Source organism: Protobothrops mucrosquamatus, unplaced genomic scaffold (assembly GCF_001527695.2).
Source record: "Protobothrops mucrosquamatus isolate PMUCROS unplaced genomic scaffold, P.Mucros_1.0 scaffold1047, whole genome shotgun sequence".
In the NCBI taxonomy this organism is placed as follows: Eukaryota; Metazoa; Chordata; class Lepidosauria; order Squamata; family Viperidae; genus Protobothrops; species Protobothrops mucrosquamatus.
In genome coordinates this window covers 81328-101375 of record NW_015387279.1, presented here as the reverse complement: position 1 = coordinate 101375, position 20048 = coordinate 81328, and the positions used below count along the sequence as shown (strand labels likewise).

General features: G+C 36.3%; 1 protein-coding gene across 1 annotated transcript in view; it reads right to left on the bottom strand.

The window, feature by feature from the left end:
- The window catches only part of TEAD1 (TEA domain transcription factor 1), a 126793-nt gene extending 117593 nt beyond the window's left edge, over nucleotides 1-9200 (bottom strand). Inside the window, exon 1 of the mRNA XM_015820042.1 lies at nucleotides 8981-9200. Within this exon, the coding sequence (XP_015675528.1) occupies nucleotides 8981-9128 (148 nt within the window). The 5' untranslated portion in view covers nucleotides 9129-9200. The remainder of the gene's footprint in view (nucleotides 1-8980) is intronic.
- Between the last annotated feature and the right edge of the window lie 10848 nt (nucleotides 9201-20048).

The following is a 20048-nucleotide window of genomic DNA, read 5'->3' as shown; positions in this document are numbered from 1 at the left end:
TATTGTAACTGATCCACCAACTATAATGGGAGGGGCCCCATCACTGGAGTATATTTTGTGTATGTTGCTGTGAAACAGAAATTGTAAGACTATATCTTTGTGCAATGATCGCAGTAACAGTTGGGTAAACATGCAACCCAATATTTCAGCTCTCACATCGGGTATTTCAGCTCTCTCAATAGTATTGCTACATTCAGATACATTTGTCCTTTCAACCTTTATGACTTACATTGTTGGAACAGCAGTAATAGAGAGAAAACACCTTTAAGTTAAAATCATCAGGGGAAACCCCCATATATTTAACAATGCATTAGAGAGTTATTTAAATGTGGGATCCCAAAGAGGACAGGTATAAAACATCATATGAATAATTCTGCATATGAAGAAAGTTAAAATGATGTTTCCTCAGTGTAATGCAACATCTCTTAAAATTGAACAGAAGAGTATTGAATTTGATAGCCTGGGATAAACCAGCAGAAGGGAAAAGTTCTAAAAATGATTTACTATATCTTGGGGAAAAGTCCCCAATAAATCCCCACAGCAGGAATATGGGCAATGGCTTGGAATACTGCCAACTGCAATATACCCCATTCACCATCACCCCATCACTCCTGGTCCTGTAACCCAGAGTGGAGCTATTATTAAGGAGTTGGAAACGACTCTAGAAGTCACTTTCTGCATATTTTCCCTGTTGTTATTTTTTTTTTCTAATCCAATGGAATGTTGGAAAGAAATTATGTGAAGGGGGGGGGGGGTTCTGACTTGTTCCATCTATCTGTCAAGTTGATAATGCTCCAAAAACTGGACAAAACAGAGTTGCATTTGGGGTGGGAGAGAAGCCAGCAAAAGAAAGATGGAATTCAAAAATACGCTGGGTCAATCAGAAGGCTATGGAAGGAAAAAAAACTACTGAAAAATTGTCCTAAAGCATCTTTATGGAAAGTGGAGTTAGGCAGCAGCTTGCAAAGTTGGTGACTGCTCCATTATAAGAATTTGTCCTGATCTTGTGAGCTGGAGAGGAGTGTATGCAGTCCATCACATGCTTCCCATTACATATATCTAAAAATACAGTACATACATGCAACTTAAGAGGAAAGTAGAAACCAATATACAGGCACAATACAGAGAGTCTGGCAGTAATTGGGAGCGGAATTTCTGTCCCTAAGCTAGGCTGTCGTAAAGCATGATGTCACACGACCAAATCACTTAGCAACAGAAATTCTGACAATCCCTATTGCTGTCATAAAGCAAGAATTGCAGGGCATTAAGCAAGGATCTCCTTGTAAGTTCCTGCCAGCTCCCAACAAGCAGTCAATGAGGAAATCACAGGACGTCACAAGTCTTGAGCAGCTCACAAGCAGGCTATTAGGCTGGTAAGTGCTGCAACAGTGTGATTAGGTGAAAGGGTGCCTGTTGCCAGGTGTGTAAGGGTACACCAGTGACTGCTGTGGTGCCACACAAGCATGGCTGGGTGGGCAGGCATGTACTAGAGAGTGCAAGCTGTAAAGAGTGCTTTGGGTGGGCTTCTCAGAAGAAAAAGCAGCAGGAGCAGGAATGACTTGTGACCTTCCCTCCAAGCTTCTCCATTGACCTTGCTTATGACAAGCTGGCAGGGAAAGTTGCAAATTGTGATCATGTGACTATGGGGGTATTAGGACAGTCAAAACTCCAAGGACCACTCATTTAGCACCTTCATAACTTTGAACACTCAGTAAATGAGTGGTCATTAACTGAGGACTACCTGTATATTACTTCTATACATTACTTTACCATATGACTCTTCCTATGGTTGCTATTGACAAAGGAGTTGGAAAAATTTATAGCAGCCATTTTCTCGATGTTTTCCCTACTTTGTTTTTTTGAGAATGGCATGTGTAGGCAATAAGCTACAAGGGTACAAAAATTCACACTATAATTACCTTTAAGAAGAATTTCTCTTCTTAAAGCTGTGTCCCCTTCCAGGCATGCCATCATAAATTGTCCATACTAAGAACACATTATGTAATGGGAGAAGCAATAACCTTGCGGAACAGGGAGAAAGGCTGCAACCAAGACAATGGTCAGATGGAAAAAAAATCTGAGTCTGGGCAAGAATTGTGACCTGTGAAAACATTTGTTTGCAATCACAGGTTTTAGTAAAATGGAGAAAGCAACTCACACGAGACCCTCCCTAGTTCTCATGAAAATAAAGAAAGAAGGGAAAAGTGCACTAAGACTTGCAAGATTCTATTACTATAATCTTAATAAAAGTAGTGTTAATATGCATGATTTTGGCTTCCTCGTATGTCTTCCTTAGAGGGATGACATATGCACACATACAACAACTGCCTACATGCTCACATGCATGGACCATCAGTGAAGAAACTGAAGCAGAAAATAGGTTGGGGATTTTAGCAAGACAATGATCTCAAACGTATCTTCAAATCACCCATGAATACTTACAGGAAAAAAAAGATAAATTTTTTGCAATGACCAACAGTCTCCAGACTTGAATATTACTGAAAATCGGGGAGGGGGGGAGATTGCAAACATGCAATATGCAGGGGGCCTAAGAATCTTTCTGACCTTGAAGGAGTCTGCAAGGAAGAGTGAGAAAAAAAATACTAGAAGCAAGAATAGAAAGATGCTAGGCTGGCTACAAGAAACATTTGGAAGCTATAACTTCTGCCAAAGGATTGCACATTGGCCAAGAAGATATCCAAATTTGTGAACCTGCCATATTCATTATTTTCTTATTTTGAAGCTATAAACAATTGCTCATAAATAATGGATACATATTCAAAGTTGCACAAGGATATTACGCCTAATTTTATATCCATGTAGTTGTGCCAGCTTTTGTTCTCCAGGGATACCTAAAGTTCTGCTAGAACTATAATTGCTTTGCAATTATGATCTTCAATCATTCTCTCTATATGACCAAACCATCACAACATACTTTTGTTGTATTTTACTGGTTACTTTTATATTCAAAATTCTTTCTACATTAAGACATTCTTGAATCAATCACTTCTAGTTTTAGTACACACACTTAAGCTCCTCAGGGCCTCTGCATTCATCTTTTATATTTCTCCCAACATACTCCCAGTTGTACAAAATGAACAGAAGCATAGATTCCTAACATAACTACTTTCCTTTCTCTTGACAAACAATAATTATCATTAACATTTATGATCAGAACACCTACAACTGTTTTACCCATGCCTCTTTGATTTTTGATGAATCTCTCTGCAATCTGCAACTTTACATGGTTTTGATATGAATCTCAGTGCATTCCCAACTCATAATTTCTCAACACATACAAATTGTAGATCAAATAAACAACAAGACAAAAATATGACATAGAGTGGTGGAATATAATTTAGGTTCTTCATAAATTTGTTCTTTTTTTTTTCCTTTTATATATTTTACCTACTTATGTAGAATAATATAGTTTGTGGAGTTAGAGATATTAATATTTGTTTACTTATATCTGAATATTATCCTGGGATTAGGTTTGGGAAGTCCGGGGGGGTGGGGGGTGGGGTTTTTTTTTCTATACATTGTGTAACATTTGTGATGTTTTTTTTTATGATGAAAAATAATAAAAATTTTATATTGAAAAAAAAAAATATGACAAAGTAACATTTTACTTTTCTGTGCTTTAAGACTATGTTAGCTTTTTTCTAAAGGGACAGCTGCACTTAGACAACATCAAAAACATCTGTAGTCCTCTTACAAATGTACTCAAATATAACCTATACCAAAGCTAAAACATGAACAGGCAAGTATTTTGGCAATAGGTAACTTCATAATTACTTCCCAAGAAGAAATTCATTATCGAGAAAGGTGGGCCAACAGTTTGATTTAAATACAAATGCAGACTAGCCAATATCTTTGATCTTCAGTACATAAGTATAATAAATATATTTTTTAAAAAATACCAGTTTTTGTAGATAATATCAAAGAAAAGTCAAACAATTACACTCAAAGAAAATATTTAATAAATATTTCTCAAAATATAAAATAATGCGAGTAGAAAGTTTCAATATACAAAATCCTCATAAAGGTTCTATTAATTGCTCTATTTACAAACAGCTGTTATTCTTTTCTTAAATTGTGAATTGCATTTATTCATTACATGTGAATTGCTAGTATTCAAAGATCAGTTTTGTCTCAGTATACATATACAGCTCCAAAGGATAACAATATGGAAAAAATGCACCATTTACTCTTTTGCCTCAGAAGTAGAGGTCTAAGCCACACCTTTTAAAGAAAATATGAAAAATATCAGATACCAGCACCAGATGAGTTTGAGCAGGTGAGGAAAGCATACTGTGTCAGCAGTCTCTACTTTCAATTGGAATTCACCACAGACAAATCTGAGGGAAATTACTTTTACAATCTACAAATTGCTTTCTTACATTATCTACACGAGTCATTTTAGGGAATGATAATACATTTATCTTTTGACTCCCATGTTGAAATCTGAATCACATTTCTCCAATCAAAAATCCTATGCATACATTACAATATGTAAATCAGTTTGTGACACAATAAGGTGGGACCACCGTTCTCAGCCTGCCATGATATTGTGACCTCATGGTAGATCTGCCCTCTGACACTACAAATGAGCAGAATACTTTACAGTTATGAACAGACCCAAAAACTGTCAAGAATATCAACTCACGAAGGCTGGGGAAACAGATTCTGAGCCAATCCTTCAAATATAACATGGTATTACTGCAATCTACCAAAATCGGTCTTTGACACACTTCCATTTGTGCATTTAACATGAGAAGGAGAAGTTGTACATGGGACTTTTCCATGTATTTATTTCCTCTCCCCAGGGCAGATGTGGAGCTACAGAGAGGAAGTTTGGTGTAGTGGTATAAGGTATCAGAATAGCAACCAGGAAACAGAGTTCCATCACTTCCTCTCAGTCCAAAGAAGAAGCCAATCTTTGCAAATCACTTCCAAAAATCCCGCTAACAAAACTGCAGGGACTTGTCCACACAATTGTCAAGATTGACTCAAAAGCACACATAGACAAACTACATTGCATTGGTCCAAAATCCCATGAATACTAAAAGCTAAAATGATTATATTGTAAACATTTTCTCTACTCCACTCCTTATTGTATCAGGTTTCCCAAATGAAACAATACTGTAGAGGAGGCCTGCACAACTTGTATAGAGGAAAAATGACAAACCTTTCCTCCATACAAGTTGACAAATTAAAAATAATTGCGGGCTGCAAATGTATACCTTGCATCCCAATCATTTTTTGGGGGGGTATACAAGCACTTAGCAGTGCATCCTCTCTGCCGGGGGGGGGGGAGCAGTGAATGTATTGACTTTTTTAACAAAGTGCTAGAGGTCTGCATGTTGTCCAGATCTCATGATGATACAAAGCTAGCAAGTCTCAAAAGCACTTTTGCAAAAGGCAACTGGACCATGTTTTTTCCTTGAGGAAGAAGATGTTTTGCTTCTCATCCAAGAAGCTTCATCAGTTCTTACTGGATGGTAGGTGTAGAGAGATGGAAGGATTGGTTCCATCCTTCCCACCATCCAGTCAGAACTGATGAAGCTTCTGACATCTTCTTCCTCAAGGAAAAAACATGGTCCAGTTGCCTTTTGAAAAAGCAACCTTGAGACAATCAAGACCCCTTGCAGGCCATGTACAAATTGGGGATGGGGTTGCTGCAGACAACTCTTTCCTCTCTCTCTGAGGCTTAAATTTTGATAGGGAAGGTTTTCAGCTCTGGAGGAGATAAACAAAGTCAAAAGGAAACCTGGAAGGAGGTAACAAATGGTGATCGCTATGCTTAACAACTACAACTGGAACTGGAGAACTGCTGCATAAGTTGGAACAGTAACATGATATTGCAGTTCATAACTGCATCACTAAGTAATGGAGTTACCTGTCCAAAGTCTACCTGCACCATGATCCCTCTGTTATATCTTCTCCAGGCTAAACTTATTTAGTGCCCCCAATCCCAAAGATGTTTTTTTTTCCCCAAAAGGCAACTGGATTTTCTTGGGTTTTTTAATTTGAAAACATTTTGGAAATGTTTGGGATGTTTGGAAAACATCCAAGAAGCTCTTTAGATGAGAAGCGAAATGTTTTCAAAGGAAAAACCAAAAATGTCCAGTTGCCTTTTGGAAAAAGCATCTTTGGGACAACTATAACCTGGATGATTGAGAATTTTCATAGTCATTTAGTGCCTCCAACCATTCCACATTCATATTCCCTTCCAAGTTTTTTTCTCATCTCTACTCTGATGCCCTCCAGTTTCTTAATGTCAAGATTCCTCTGAATATTGATACTGTTGTTTATTATTGGTTCATTTTTATATTGTGGCCAACTGTGATAATCATGTTTCCCAATTCATCATCAGAGATATTTATAAATATATTAAACAACACAGAACCCAGAGTGAAGTCCTATGCAATGTCATTCAAATATTTATAGGAATATCCTCAACTCCACCAGGACCAGCCAAAGTTTTCTAGAGTTCTTCTCTCTCCAAAATTAACACACACTAACAGGCAATGGGAGAACCAAATGTTACCTAATCCTTCACAATTTGCTACAGACTGTAAGTCACTCAAACACAGTTTCAATTAAAAACATTTACTGGGAAGATTTTTTAAATAGTTCATCTGCAACTGTAAAATTATGACTCTGAAAATGTTAAATACTGTCATATCTCTTCCATAAATATAATAGGCTATCCAAAACTATCTTATTTATTACTATTATTCCATATGGCACCTGGAATAAATACAATATATTTATATTAAAAGTCTTATTAAGGTTATATTTAAATAAAAATAAAAATGTTTTATTATTAGAACAGTAAGACTCTGTTATAAAACTGTAAATTCTCAAATTCTCCAACTACTTTAAATAAATTTATCCAGTGAAAAAGAGGATATACTTTCTAGTAACATAATTATTTTTACTTTCCTAGAAGATTTGTACTATCTTAAAAAAAATCAAAATTCACTACAACCTGGATACATATTTCAGACATCATAAAATGACATATCAGATAGTAAGAATGCCTTTTAGAAATCATATTAGCTCTAGATTAAAAGGACAATCACTATCACACAGCACCCATCTGCAGCTGTCTTCCATATCTTTTTTTATTATTATTATTATTTCAGTGGGTTTTTCTTTCATTGTTTATTTTCAAGAACTGTTTCCTGGTCCAAGTGCTAGTAAAAATGGTAGCAAAGGGGGAAATGCTTTGTATGCCCGTGCTCAGAAAACTAAGAAAATAATTCTGCATGTATCACTAATCCATCAAAGACATTACTGTATAAAAGAAATATTTCTAAAAGTCAGTTTGTAACAGCCAGGCACTGAACATTGCTTTAATTATACATGCACACTTTTGTACATACTTATCTCTGGGCTTCTTTGGGAAGTGGAAAATAATGTTCCCTAATTATCAGAAATCCCCAGTACAAAATACTCAAAACGAAAAAAAAAAAAAAAAAAAGGTAGAACTGTATCCAAGGAAGCCAAAGGAGGCGGGAAAAACCTCTAGTGCTTGATATAAACTGGGAAGGGAGGGGAAGGGAGAAAAACCAATCAAGCAGGGGAAAGAGCGGGTCTAGAAAGTTTCTGCCAACAGCAGCTGAGATGCTTCATCACCAGCCTATTTTCCAGACATTATGTTTCATGTGGCTTCAAGGGTCACATGACAGCTGCAAACTAATGCCTTAAAGTCTGTTTCTGCCTCTCGGTGACACTGGCAGGCTATGAGAGTCTCCAACCCCTCAGAAAGAATGTTCCCCCTTTTTTTCCATTACATCATCCAAATCAGTCCTGGGGGAGAAGGGAGAGATTCACAGCTGGTGGCAGCTGCAGTACCATCTGCTTTAGTTTGCTTGGCAGATTCCTACTGAACCTCTTCTGGGGAAGCACGCCTGCATCTCAACACAAAACACCCCATTGTGCAAAAAAAAAAAAAGATATTTGCAGATTGTGGAGGAGTGAGTTTTTCCACTAAATGGTCAGAAACGGAGGCACGTCAGGTGAGGATTTCTGATCACAGGAAAGGAGCCTACCACACAAAAGACAAAATTGCTGAACACGCCACGCTTACGAGAGAAACAAGACCGGTGCCATAACCTGCCATCTGCTTGCCACAATGCCAGGATTGAAAAACTACAGTCAGCAATAATTTTTTGGGGGGAAAAGGGGGGGGAGAGAAAGGGAGGAGAAAAGGAGCTTAAGCCTTCAAAGATAGAGATTAGCAACTTGGAAAAAAAAACGAAAACTAACAACTTAGCCCTAGATGGAAAAAAAACTTCAAATATATTTATGAATACTGTCAGCACTTCTGATAATTTATGGGAGCCCCAGCTGGAAGGGAAGACTTTGCAAGTCACTCACTGTGATAGTGATAGAGAACTTCACCATAAACTAAAAGTAGAAAAGGGGTTTTATCTACCTCCTTTGTTCTTTGTGATATGTATTGCCAGACACTAAGTTGTAAAAAGTGCTTTCCATATTTAGTAAGTATGAATACTGCTTACTTTCTTGCTTGCCTTAATCATGTTACACTCTTGGAATATGTTTAAAAGTTTTGTGGAAGACTTCAGAACTAATGCAAACTTTCTACTTATCACTACACAACACACAGTTCAGCAGGTTGTTTTTTTTAATCTAATTGCAGAGGAATAAGAAGTGGGGGAAATTGAACAATGCAACAGTCATGAATGATCAACAGCAGGCTGTCCTTGTTACCATAATTCATTTGTTAAAAAAGCAACTTCCCTGCAGTAAAATAGCTGGGATTTTGGAGTACATGTACAGTAGATCCGCCACAAATGAGCCATTTAGGTTCCGATATGAACAACAGACAAGACCTCTGATTTCAGGAACACTCCTGTGAACGCCCAACGCTTTTGAAGTGTCTCGCATCTCTCTACACAAGAAGCTTCAGGCACTGTTTTCAAAACTGTCTGGGTTTGTAATGACTTACCATACATTTTGCCTTCGTCAGACAATATGATCTTCCTCCTCCCACAAGGGGGATATATAGCCAGAGCCTCTTGAAAGCTCTGCTCAATATCTGGACTCCAGACCCCTTCTGCGTCATTGTCAATAGGTTTATCTGCAGAATCACTCATTCTTTCAATGTCCTCGGCAGGACTCTCGCTGCCGCTCCAGCTGCTGGGCTCAATGGTGGTGGCTGGTTGGTCCAAGCCTTAGCCTGGAAGCTTTAAGAGAATTAACCTATAAAACAATAAAGAACAGTTTCAGGTGAAATTTTCTTGTTTAGTTTTAATAATCAATAGAACAAAAGCACAACTTGTACTTAAGGATGCAGAGAACTAAAGAAAATTGGTCAAGTTCTACTCTTCTTAAAGCAACAGAGGGGCTAGTATCCATTATTTCTGAAATTAATAAGAACTGTAATCAATACACATAATATTTTGGAATATACTGATTACACTGAACAACTATAATGGGTTCTAGAAGTTTAGAACTAGTCCCTGCTGGAAAAAGAAAACATTTCTGTTTTAAAATGGAAAATTTGCTATTTTAATTCATCTCAAACGATCAAGGAATTTTGACACAGATGGAAAACCAGTATACTGCACTTTCTCTATTTTACCTCTGAATGGCATAGTTTGCAACTGAAGAAACAAGAAAGTGACCAAGCCATTGAAAATAAACCATATAATACAGACAAGGAATAACTAGACCAGATTTTTATCTGTATCAACTACGAAGCAAGAGATGGCTCTTCTTTCAGATGTGCAATCAATTTCTTATGAAATAATCTAATACGACAGCACCTGCTAAGTCCATTCGACTCACAGACATTTCATTGCTTCTCTTGTATTTGTGGAAAATGTACTGCTGGTACAAAGGTGTGCTCTAGGCAAAAATCTGCTCTACCAGTAGGACTTCACAGTGGTAAGCCTGAAGAATACAGTGCAGAAGCACCAGGAATGGATTTATCTCAACCTGCTGAAGCATTGCTGATTCTTATTAGAGACAAAGCATACATGGGCAGACTAAGACTAATATAAAAGATAACTTCCAGAAACGTTTGCTCAAATGTTCACATCCTTTAAAAAAAAAAAATCCAGATGAAAGATCTAAGAAAAAGTAGTAAAGTTTTTTTCCCCCTCCTCTTTTTTTCACAATGCAGAGGAAAATATGGGAAATAAACCAAATCATTTGTTTAACACCGCTGTATATTATGAATTAACCCTCCGCAAGTGATTTAGATTTGCCTCAATGAAGAGACGTGCCCTGGAGAAACATAATTCTCATTGAACAGAGATAAATTGATTTGCTCCAATGAAGCCCTTTGTGTTCGTGTTCTCTTGGCATTTCAATTCCCCACCTGCCATTTGCCAATGTCAGAAGCAGCTTCCACGTGCCTGTCCCAAAACCTCTGTGGCAAGGGCAGACCAAAGAAGGTGGAGCGTGTTTTGAGGAGGTAAGCTGCGAGGGGCTGCAAAACAAAGCAAAAGTTGCAAGCACAGCATGTGCTCCTCCTGGGGTGAGAACTCAGCAACCAACTCCTACATGGGCGAAAGGAGAGCTGCCGGCCACAGCAAGTCTATTGGGTGCAAATAGTTCTCAGGAGCTGAACGGAGTTTTAAACCAAGTCCCCATTTTGGCAAATGCTGCTATTTTACAGATGCAAACATCCTCTTTTGCAACAAATAAACGGCTTCTGTTTATTTCCAGAGAACTTGGTGATTAATCACTTCAAGCTCAGCGTTATGTATGAAGAGCCCAGTCTGCTAGTTGCATTTTAATCTGGAGTGAATCACCAGTATTGTGCAAAAGTAACCTTTGCATCATCCAAATGTTTAAATTATGCTTTTATGAGTGAACAGTCAATATTAAAACATTTCTAGGTTAAATTTCAGAGTGCTTTTTCTTAAAAGTATAACGAAATTGCTTATGTATACTACAGCTTAAACCAGGTGGGTGACCTAGTTCAGTATTTTTAATACAAATTCACACATTTTCAAGAATAGAATAGAGCTGGAAGGGACCTTGGAGGTCTTCTAGTCCAGCCCTCTGCTCAAGCAGGAGAACCTATACCATTCAGACATATGACTATCTAGTCTCTTCTTAAAACCCTCTAGTGATGGAGCGCCCACGATTTCTGAAGACAAGCTGTTCCACTAGTTAATTGTCCTCACCGTTAGGAAGTTTCTCCTTAATTCCAGGTTGCTTCTCTCTTTGGTCAGTTTCCAACATGCAAGATCATAATGTACCCAAGTGAATTTCATACACATTAACTGAATTTAATTTCCAAAACTGGGAAAAACACTCCCTTCAGACACTGATCTAAACAGCTTCAGCTAATTAGTTTGCAGAAGAGTGCTTTTGATCTCATAGCAGAAACTTGACTATCTTTAAAATAAGTAATTTAAAACAATTTAATTTTTCATTTACTGTGCAATTCAAGTATTTTCAAAGCATCTAATGCCTTATGTCTTTGTCTCTATAGTCTTCTATTGCTGCCTTGGNTCCCTTCAGACACTGATCTAAACAGCTTCAGCTAATTAGTTTGCAGAAGAGTGCTTTTGATCTCATAGCAGAAACTTGACTATCTTTAAAATAAGTAATTTAAAACAATTTAATTTTTCATTTACTGTGCAATTCAAGTATTTTCAAAGCATCTAATGCCTTATGTCTTTGTCTCTATAGTCTTCTATTGCTGCCTTGGTTCCCCCCCCCCCCCACCTTCTAATATTGTCCATGAAATATTTGGGTTCCTAGATGTGCAGGCTGTTTCTGGAACTGCAAATCATTCACTTCCCTTTTGCAAACAGATCCAGTCCATTCTCTATCATTTCTTTTGCATATGTTGCAAACTGGACCTTTATGAGAATTTGGGTTCTCACTTCTACATTCAGTTCAATCCCTGGATTGGATGACTAATAAGCTATGCTTTAATTACATGCAAATTGCTGAGGCTTGGCTTGCTAATAATTAACTTACACTATTTATTTTAACATGACTTAGTCGATACGTAACCTATTGTTAGCCAGGCAGGTCAAACTAGCTGATAAAAATAGCTCAATTCCCATTGTTTGCAATCAGAAAGGACAGAAAAACATTTTGTCATCCAGTTCACTTTTGGGTTGTTTTCAGTACATTATTATCTAGGGAAATAACCTACCCTTTTTATCTGCATCAATTCCTTGAAAAACTGATTAGGTGGGACAGAACTTCAAGGACCATCATATTGCTGAAAAATTTGTTCAACTTCTCTATAACTGAAAACTTTTTAAATCATTGCCAAAACTGAGGCATTCTCACAAAAGCAAAATTCTATTTTTTTAATGCTGAAAGATTTATGCAAGCTGTGTTGTTCTGAACATTGCATGTGTTGTTCTGTTACATTTCCTTACATTTCAAATGCAGAGAGACAAGTCCAGTAAAGAATAACTAAAAGTTCTATTCTCTTACATTCTCACTTAAACAAATATCTTATTTAACTAATTATAGATTCAACATATACAAATCAGTGAGTTTTATGACCTATTCCACATATACAGTATATGATGCTACATTTGTATCAAACACACAGAATTCATCTGTAAAGTATTTATAAATCATCCTGACAAACACTTGGCAAAGATGTTCAGCAATATTTAACCTGATATAGAAAATTATTTCCAATTAATAAAAGCTATCAAGTACAGATTATTATATGATTTATTAAGATTTAATAGAACACAAACCTTGATCTTGCTTTATTAAAAATCATTAATATTAGCCTTGGCAATAATTAATTATAAGCAATATTAATAGATTAAAATATAAATATAAAGTTTGCTATTTTTAGCATTAGGTCTCTAATATTATTATTATTATTATTATTATTATTATTATTATTATTATTATTATTATTATTATTATTATTATTATTATTATTATTATTACTACTACTACTACTACTACTACTACTACTACTACTACTACTACTACTACTACTATTAAGCATTCTGCATTGGGATGGAAGCCCACAGGATTCAATAAAACGAAAGATTGGAAATGTGTTTTTGTTCCTTGATGTATTAGTATTATCTCAAGGAAATTATAAAATGAAATCAAGAGAACATTTGATAAAAAAGGATACACTTGTTAATAGATTTCTTATGTACAATAGAAGGAAAAGTTCAACGTGGATAAATGATTTGGAGTTTTTAACAAAATAAGAGTTATGTACTAATGATGAACATGTTATTGCTAAATGTATAAATTTTTGAGATATGTCAGAAGAATGAAATAAAGAATGTATAAAAAATGGGCTAAAAATTTTGTACTAATATGCAGATGGATCAATGGGAAATGTGTGGTTGAAAAGACTGAAATTTACATTTTGTTCTAGTCTCAAAAAGAGAATTTTTATAAAATGATGTATCATTGGCTTTTGCCACCAGAGAAATTGTCTAGAATAAGGGTCCACAACCCCTGTTCCATGGCCCAATGGTGGGCCGCACCCCATTCGGAATGGGGCCATGGAAGTATGCACGCACACACACAAAACCATCCCCTCTCCACCCTCACCCCCCACCCTCACCCCCCGCTGCCACCTCTGCCAAGCTGCCACCAAGCTGCAAAGGTTGGAGACCACTGGTCTAGAATGTACAGCACTATAGCACTTAGACTTATATACCACTTCATAGTGCTTTACAGTCCTCTCTAAGGGGTTTACAGAGTCAACATATTTGCCCCCAACAATCTGGTTCCTCATTTTACCAATCTCAGAAGGATAAAAGGCTGAGTCAACCTTGAGCTGGTCTGGATCGAACTACTGGCAGTCAGCAGAGTCAGCCTGCAATACTGCATTCTAACCACTGCGCCACCACGGCTCTCTCTCTATAAAGATACTTCAAATGTTTGCTGGAAATGTGAACAATATGAAGAGACATTTTTATTATGTCTGATGGACATGTAAAAAAGTTTTTAAGAAGTGGATACAAATACATAAATTCAGAGGATTTTGAAGTCTGAGGTACAATTGAAACCAATGGGCTTTTACTTGGGGATTAATGAATAAGCAACTAAAATAAATCATGGAACTTTATGTTTATGTATGACAACTGCAGCAAGATTATTATTAAAATCTATAAGGGGTTTCCAGTCAGCCACAATATCTACATATGTGGCTGACTGGAAACCCCTTATGGATTTTTTTTTCATAAAAGGGAAAAAAACATGATTAGGCAAAAAGTGGATAATAAAAAAGATAGGCTTTCTTTTGTAACCATAGACCAAGATATAACTTTGTAATTGTATTTATGTATATTTTCTTCAAAGGAAATCAGAAGCATCTTTTTTTCATTTCTTTTTCTTCTTCTTTCTGCATTTTTGTCTTTTCTTTTCTTGCTTTTCTTTTTTCTTTTTATTAGTTTGTGTTAAGATTTTATGTTTTTTTGTAAAACGTTTAATATAAAAATGCTTTTTCAGTCTTGCCCAGTATCATCAGAAATGATGTCAGATTTCAGGTTAAATGGCTTCAGAAGACACCTTTTATTTTAAATGTTCAGAGAAACAAATCAGAATAAGTTGGTTTCACCACATGGCTTAAAGAATTATTTTACAAATACCTTTTGCATCATTAGACAGAGAAAAAAACCCTATGCAATTAAAAACTGTGTTTTGCCTAAACATTGAAGCAGTTGTCTTAAGAGCTGTATTTTATATTTTCAAAAAAAAGAGAGAGAAGAAACATTTACTTTTTCCTTCATTCTAGCAACTTGGAACACAGTTGACTCCCATAATTCATCTTCAACTATAACTGATAGAGACATGGATTAAATAACAATCATATTTATTTCTCTCTCCTCTGCTTTTCTGTAATATGAGCTAATTCAACTCAAGCACATGGAGATCTTGTTACAATTCTGAAAGAAGCAGACGAGTCCAGAACACGCAAACGCTTATATATGAAAATGGCAAACATCGTTAGCACTGATTGTAGTTCTGATCCTCTCAAGGGGTATTTCTGAACATTGAAATCTTGTTCTCACAGTTCTGTCAATTGCTTCCAAGGATAATTTTAGTCCATGTGATTAAATCAATTTAAACATCAACGCTGCATTCCAGTTTACAGTTTCTTCCTCAACAGAATTAAAACATGATAATAAAGGGTCAAATTGAACATTCTACTTAGTGTTTTCCTTATACAACATATAATCTTCACAGAATTCTTCCAATAGTTTTTGTATGTAATACATTTCTATTGTGTGGATTTTTTTTTTTAAAAAAAGTTTCCTTTACTACACCAAAGAACGTAAAAGGGCTCTTTTCAATTTTTTCCCCTTCTTTTTTACTTAAATAATTTCCAACATGGCCAACTAGTTAGGAATTTGGGAAATTCTAGGCCCAAAACATCTGGAAAGTGCCAGTTTGGGGGGAGGAATCATGTTGCTAAATTCCAGATTTGATTTGCATTTAGGAAATACTTTCCACTAACTCTAACATACTCCTGTACTTTGAAATTCATGACACGAACAAAAGTAAAGCAGAGCATTCCTGTGAGGTATATTTGAAGGACACCATTACATTTTCAAGGATAACTTTTAGGCTCTCAAGGGCCATTAAAGAAAACCCTACACTCTTCTTCTTCATCACTTCTTTTTAGCATCTTTTTTCTCAAGGAGTTAAGGGGAAAAAATTCTTCCCATTGTTCATTTGGAGGAAATGGGTTTGTATAAAGATCCCTTCTATTACAGTTGGTAATTGACATAGCAGAATGAGGTGAATTGATTTATCTCAGTACATATGATTAAGAGTCCTTGGTGCTCTCTGAGTTTGGTTGTTTTCTTGCATTTCATTACCCAAACTAGGTAGTAGTGATGATGTTACTTAGTTTGGGTAATGAAATGTCTGCAAAAAAACAACCAGGCTCAGAGGGCGCCAATGACGCCTCATGTCAACCCTGCGCTACAAATATTCTCCTTTATTGGTACATATGGTTAAAGAAAGCGTAGTTTGGAGATTTACTTTTTCCTCCAACACTTCATGGTGATTCTCTACTATGCTGTAAGAATAAAATTTGCATTTTTTTCATTTCTAAATTTTATTTTGTTCAAAAAATTAAAATACAAACTTCAAAAAAAGAAAAAAAATTACAAAGACAAAACAAAACTAGACAAAACATTAAAGAGAATCCCAAAGGGCCTTTCTTCCTGGGAAGCCAAAACATAACACTTGATCCTATAATTGTATAATGAACACCTTGTGATCAAAATGACCAAATGGGTTTATTAAGAATGCACTTTTGCCTGTGGGTCTTAGATTCTAAAGGGCAGACATATAAGGAACACAAAACACAATCTTATATAAGGTACCCCAAACGTACCAGTTTTGGCTCACAACTGAGCCCCCCCCCATTCTATTGGGATGATGTTACTGCATAAGGAGGCTGAAAGGAAAATACTACATTGGATAAATAAATATACCAAGTATTCCTGAAATGTTTGACTTTTGTCTTTTTTTCTTCTTAAGCATGCAGAGCGAATGGTTTTCTTAATTACTAGGCATTGTGCAAATGTAGAGGTTCAAGAGAAGAGCCATATAAAAGTGATCATGACCACATAGTATCCTTATCCCAATTGAGTCAGAGAAAACTGTGTAGAACAGCTGCATGTAACATACATTGAAAAAGGCAACTTTTGGCACTTGACCAGGAAATGTTTTTGGAAAGTGTAATGCCAGTTGGACCCACCACTGTCCACTCTGAACAGGTGCAGCTATGCACAAATCCAGAGGAGAAAAGGTAGGATTGGAAAAAGAGCAATACAGGACAATTAAAAATATTTTTACATGATTTTGCCATATAATCAAGGGTCATTTTTACTGGCACTGCACAAATGGCAGACAAGAAGATTGCCAAGGGACATGAAGTTAAAAAATGCAAAGAATAATTCGAAGATGTCTAGGCAAGGAAGAACTTCACGGCACAGATAAGACTCTACCACTTCGCCAGCAGTAAGGAAAGACAAAGCAATTTGACAAAAGAAGGCTCTAGTGACCAGTGATCCTGTTCATACCATGTACTTCCCTGTGCATTTGAAAGCACGAACTATGGTTTTAGCGCTGAAATTTGATTGCTGCAAAATGAGTAGATAGGATCTTTGAACTCGCCCACACACTGTGCCCTGGGCTATATCTCCCTAGCAAGAGAAGAAAACTAGATTCTGCTGCAAGCAGCTGTCCACAAATCCCAATCTATGCTTTGCACATGGGTGGGAAAAGCCTTCCAGCAGCAGGTGCAAAGAGGTGCAAACGCTCAGTCTTACACTTGATAGCTATATAAGCCTTCTGGCAGCCTGCCAACCAAGTGGGTCAGCCATGCTTTGAACCTGCCAGCTGTATTCAATATTTCAAGAACAGGTTGCTACAGCAGCCCTTCGGCAAGTTATTTATTTCCACAACAATAGGATAACAAGCCAGACCTCTACATACCCTCTCCATACCCTCATTAAAAAAAAAACACAGTTAAAAGAAAACAGAATAGATTCAACCCGTTCCTTTTCATTCCCACTCTCCAAAACAGAGATTTGGGGTATACAAAGAAAACTAAATGTATCATTCTTGTAAAGCTAAGGAAAACTATACAAACTGTGCATGTGTTTAACAATTTACGGATCACTACTGGCAACGTAGTAATATGGGTTAAAGCTACGCAATGTTTTGAAATTGATTTGGACATAGTGTTTTGGAATGAACAAGAGTTTAAATAGAGCATCCGTTTGTCTCATTAAGGGAGCCATGTCTGTTTTTTTTCACAATCATGCAGCTGTTGCAGGTAGAACTATTGATATATGACCACTGAATAAAATAAATATATTAGATCAGAAATGCTTTATCTACTGAGAATATTTAATGTCTTGCTTTCTGCAGTAACTGAATCTCTGTGCATTTAACTCTAAGCCATATAGGAGCTCTTAAATTTATATTAAAACTTTTAACAGATTTTCTTTGGCCCACATTCACTACACCCTAGACCTGTATTTCACAATCTTAGCAAATTTAAGATATTTAGACTTCGACTCTCGGAGTTCCCTAACCAACATCTTGAATTCCAGACATTTTAAAGTTGCTATGGTTGAGAAATGCTGCCCCAGACCATGCTCAAGATTCCATTTCAAATTGCTGCCTTCCTGTAGGGTTGGGATTGAAACTCCAGGAATTTCCAGATTGGATAGGAAATTTGGCACTTGACATCCTGGAGGATACCACTTGGGGAAAAACACTGCAGACAAAAACAAAACAAGCTGCACCATCATGCACCATCATCATATTTCCTTTCTAAAAATCTGCAGGCAATTACTGATCTTCAAGTTGAGGGCCTCCTAGTAATTCTTCAAAGAGCTGTAGGGCTCTTCCAGAAGATACTACGAAGTCAATAGCAATAGAAAAGCTCCAGGCATTTCACCATGAATCTAGAGCCTTTTTTAAGGATCCTAGAAATGTAAGATCATACTGCTAATAATTAGTGGCATGTTTTCATAAATAGCTTCCCTGCTCTGGGAGGAAGGTACATGAGCAATTAGACCAGTTTGATACACCTAAGTATGTAAAAACAAAACCCCTTAACAAAATAATAATAATAATAATAATAATAATAATAATAATAATAATAATAATAATAATAATAATAATAATAATATGATGATGATGATGATGATGACGACGACGACGACTGGGCGATGATCCATAATAATAATAATAATAATAATAATAATAATAATAATCATCATCATCATCATCATCATAAATATCAAATACATATGAGATATCAGAATGCCACTCTTGTATCCATTTTGTTCATTTTGTATTGTACATAATAACACAAATACAGAAAGAAAGAATGTCAAATGGCTTCAATACAGTTTTCAATCCTGCAGCACTTGAATGCTTTTGTAATCTGGAATTTTGTCTTTTGTAAGGTCATCTTATAGGCAAAGAGACTCTTAACAAAACATTTAGAGAACAAAGACAATAAAAAGATTAGTCATTATTATAGTGTAATTAACTAGCAAATTTAATTAGGTTTTACTTGGTTAGCCCTGTGTGTGGGGGGGAGAGGGGAGATTTTCACTGATCAGGAAATAACATAGTGTTCATTAGTTGCAAGGTACAAGTCCACTAATGATGTGCTCCTAGGAGATGAGAGGGTGAATTCATGCTTTCAGCAGTAAAAAGATTGACTCCAAAAATCCACTGCTATGTTATTAAATTCTATGCCTCTCGTTCTCTTTTACTTTATCCTGCATTTTCTTCTGCAAGAACTCATCAAGAACAAAGTGACAAAGGCACAAATACATCATGAAGTATTAGCAAAATCTCCCACAATCGTGTACCCTCAGCATGTAGATATTCAAACCATGGACAATCACAGAGTAAATTCTGTGTATTACACCCCCAATAGGAAAATTGATTTACTTGAGCAACTGCCTTACAGAGAAATCATCTATGATTTGTAAGTGGTATTTTTAAGAATCAACCTTTCTACACACAACAGTGATAGTCACCAAAACCAATATCATAGTTTATGTAGTCAGCCTACATTTCCCTTGCAGTTATCACTTGTCAATGAAGCACCCTTTGTCACCAACTCAGATTTATGTAGGCAGTCTTGTTTCATCTCCTCGTTGCTTATGCAGTTTAGCTCTGTTTTTAAGGTATCGGCTTACTATAAAAATAACTCTGTTGGCATTTGGTAGGATTGTGAAACCTTGGCGACTCAGAGAAAAGAGACAACACAAAGGCGTTGCAATAAATAAGTCAAACAGCAAAGGAAAGAACCAAAGGGTTGCAAAAATCAGCTGAAGACTTAAGAACCAGAGGGTTCTTATTTATTTATTTATTTATTTAATTCAATTTATATCCCGCCCTTCTCCCAACGGGACTCAGGGCGGCTCACAACATATTTAAAACAAAGGCATATATACAATCCCCCCCTGTAAAACCGAATTAAACCAAATTTTAAAGTTGTGTTATTTCGAATTCCTTAAAATGAACCCAGTATAAAATCCTCCCTAGGCCAGGTC